The sequence below is a fragment of the Mandrillus leucophaeus genome, unplaced genomic scaffold, assembly GCF_000951045.1.
Source record: "Mandrillus leucophaeus isolate KB7577 unplaced genomic scaffold, Mleu.le_1.0 Scaffold624, whole genome shotgun sequence".
NCBI lineage: Eukaryota > Metazoa > Chordata > Mammalia > Primates > Cercopithecidae > Mandrillus > Mandrillus leucophaeus.
Genome location: NW_012106742.1, coordinates 601,119 through 604,178, shown reverse-complemented (window position 1 = coordinate 604,178; position 3,060 = coordinate 601,119). Strand labels below are relative to the sequence as shown.

The 3,060-nt window shown below is 44.5% G+C and overlaps 1 protein-coding gene across 3 annotated transcripts in view; it reads left to right on the top strand.

Annotated features, from left to right (window-relative positions):
* Nucleotides 1–3,060, top strand: part of LOC105554062 (chromosome unknown open reading frame, human C1orf43) — a 14,100-nt gene that overhangs the window by 3,635 nt on the left and 7,405 nt on the right. For all 3 annotated transcript variants that reach the window (XM_012000327.1, XM_012000328.1, XM_012000326.1), the window contains one exon: nucleotides 2,532–2,649. In XM_012000327.1, coding sequence (XP_011855717.1) covers nucleotides 2,532–2,649 — 118 coding nt within the window. The remainder of the gene's footprint in view (nucleotides 1–2,531; nucleotides 2,650–3,060) is intronic.

Below are 3,060 nucleotides of genomic sequence, written 5' to 3'. Positions count from 1 at the left end.
AAAAAAAAAAAAAAAAAAGAGAGTACATGTTGCCTGGGCTGGGACAGGGGAGATTTCCAAGTGATGAAAATATTCTTTGTTTTGATTGACGTGGTGTTGAAGGGGGTATGTTCATTTGTCAAACTCATCAGTTTATATACATAAAATGAATGCATTTATTATATGTAAATTCAACCTCAAGTATATTTTTAAAATTTTGCTGGGCGCGGTGGCTCACGCCTGTAATCCCAGCACTTTGGGAGGCTGAGGTGGGTAGATTACCTGAGGTCAGGAGTTCAAGACCAGCCTGGCCAACACAGTGACACCCCGACTCTACTAAAAATACAAAAAAATAAGCTGGGCGTGGTGGTGCGTGCCTGTAATCCCAGCTACTCTGGAGGCTGAGGCAGGAGAATCACTTGATCCCAGGCGGAGGTTGCAGTGAGCAGAGATCACACCATTGCACTCCAGCCTGGATGACAGAGTGAGACTTGTCTCAAAAAAAATAATAATAATAAGGCCAGGTGAGGTGGCTTACACCTGTAATCCTAGCACTTTGGGAGGCCAAGGCAGGCTGATCATGTTGGCTGAGGAGTTCAATATGGGGAAACCCTGTCACTGTAAGAAGTTTGAAAATGGGCCGGGTGCAGTGTCTCACGCCTGTAATCCCAACAGTTTGGGAGGCTGAGGCGGGCAGATCACAAGGTCAGGAGTTTGAGACCAGCCTGACGAGCATAGTGAGACCCCATCTCTACGAGAAATACAAAAAAGTAGCCGGGCATGGTAGCATGTGCCTGTAGTCCCAGCTACTAGGGAGGCTGAGGCAGGAGAATTGCTTGAACCCGGCAGGCAGAGTTTGCAGTGAGCCAAGATCATGCCACTGCACTCTAGTCTGAGTGATAGAGCGAGACTCCGTCTCAGAAAAAAAAATTTTTTTAATAATAGCCATGCATGGTGGTGTGTACCTGTAACCCCAGCTACTCAGGAGGCTAAGGCAGGAGGATCACCTGAACTCGGGAGGAGGAAGTTACAGTGAGCAGAGATTGTGCCATTGTACTCCAGCCTGGGTGACAGAGTGTGACCCTGTCTCAAAAGAAAAAAAAATTTTTTAAACAATTTGCAGAGGGATTCTTAAAGTATTTTTCCATTTGTATCAAGTTCAAAACCAGGCAAAGCTAAGCATCTTTTTTAGGGTGACACGATAAAACGGAAGAAGTGTATGAAGACTATTGACAAGGTTTGGGATGGGGAGCATTCATTGAGGGATGGCCACATAAGACTTCAAAGTTAGTGATAATGTTCCATTGCATAAATTGGATATTGGTTATAGGTGTTCATTATGATTTTTATAATTATTTAAAATGTACATATAAGTTATCTGTATTTTGTGTGTTTTATGTTTCACAATGGAAGTTTCTAAAAAGTTGCAACAAAAAATTTATTTCCTGGGGCTCTGGTAACTCTCTTAGGTAAGAGAGATCGATATGAAACTGCAAATAGTAATTGCTGCTGGGTGACTGAGAGGTGCTACCTTTGGCATCTTTTTTTTTTTTTTTTTTGGAGACGGAGTCTCGCTCTGTTGCCCAGGCTGGAGTGCAGTAGTGCGATTTCAGCTCACCACAAGCTCTGCCTTCCAGGTTCACACCATTCTCCTGCCTTGGCCTCCCGAGTAGCTGGGACTACAGGCCCCCGCCACCACGCCCGGCTAATTTTTTGAATTTTTAATAGAGACCGGGTTTTACCATGTTAGCCAGGGTGATCTCTATCTCCTGATCTCGTGATCCACCCGTCTTGGCCTCCCAAAATGCTGGGATTACAGGTGTGAGCCACCATGCCCGGCCCCTTTTAGTATCTTTAAAATTTTTATACCATGGATTTGACTTGGCTATTTTAAAAGCTAAATATGTGTGTGTGTGTTTTTTTTAAGTAGCCTCTAGGTAGGTGCATACCTGTAATCCTAGCTGCTCAGAAGGCTGAGGCAAGAGAGGCTAGGCACAGTTGCTCACACCTGTACTCCTAGCACTTTGGGAGGCCAAGGCAGGCGGATTACTTGAGGTCAGGAGTTTGAGACCAGCCTGGCCAACATGGTGAAACCCCATCTCTACTAAGTATACAAAAATTAGCCAGACATGATGGTACGCGCCTGTAATCCCAGCTACTCTGGAGGCTGAGACAGAATAGCTTGAACCTGGGAGGCGGAGGTTGCAGTGAACTGTGATTGCGCCACTGCACTCCAGCCTGGGTGACAGAGCGAGACTCTGTCTCAAAAAAAAAAAAATTAGAAATAATGTTGATGCTGTATAACTTGAAGGATTTCTGGCAAGTTAAAAGTTCTAGCTTAGAGATATGCAGCTTGGAGAGGTTATTGGAAAACCCAATCACATTCATTCTTAAATTCTTCTTATCTGGTGATTTTATTAACTACATGAGCATCATGAGCATCTTCTGTATTTCTGTTGTCCTAGTTGTTCTTTAACTCTGCCCCATTTTCAGATTGGTGGAAAGCAGAGTGCAGGGTAAATACTTGTGTATTCTTTTCTTTATGTGAACAGGACTTGAAAGAAGAGATTGATATTCGACTCTCCAGGGTTCAGGATATCAAGTATGAGCCTCAGCTCCTTGCAGATGATGATGCTAGACTGCTACAACTGGAAACCCAGGGAAATCAAAGTATGTGGCAAGCTCTTGAAAGGCTTCAGTGAGGAGTCCCACAAGTCCAGAATTCCTTTTCTCTCAGAGTTGTCAAAAGCTGCTGGCAAAGCCTTAGTTATTCCTGTTACTGGATATATGCTAGATGCAGAGCCCATTTATTAGTTGCTGGAGCTTGGGGAATTTTATTTTTTTTATTTTTTCCTTTTTTGAGACGGAGTTTCGCTCTTGTTGCCCAGGCTGGAGTGCAATGGTGCGATCTCGGCTCACTGCAACCTCCACCCCCCCAGTTTAAGCAACTCTTCTGCCTCAGCCTCCTGAGTAGCTGGGATTACAGGTGTGCCCACCACGCCTGGCTAATTTTGTGTTTTTAACAGAGGCAAGGTTTCTCCATGTTGGCCAGGCTGGTCTCAAACTCCTGACCTCAGATGA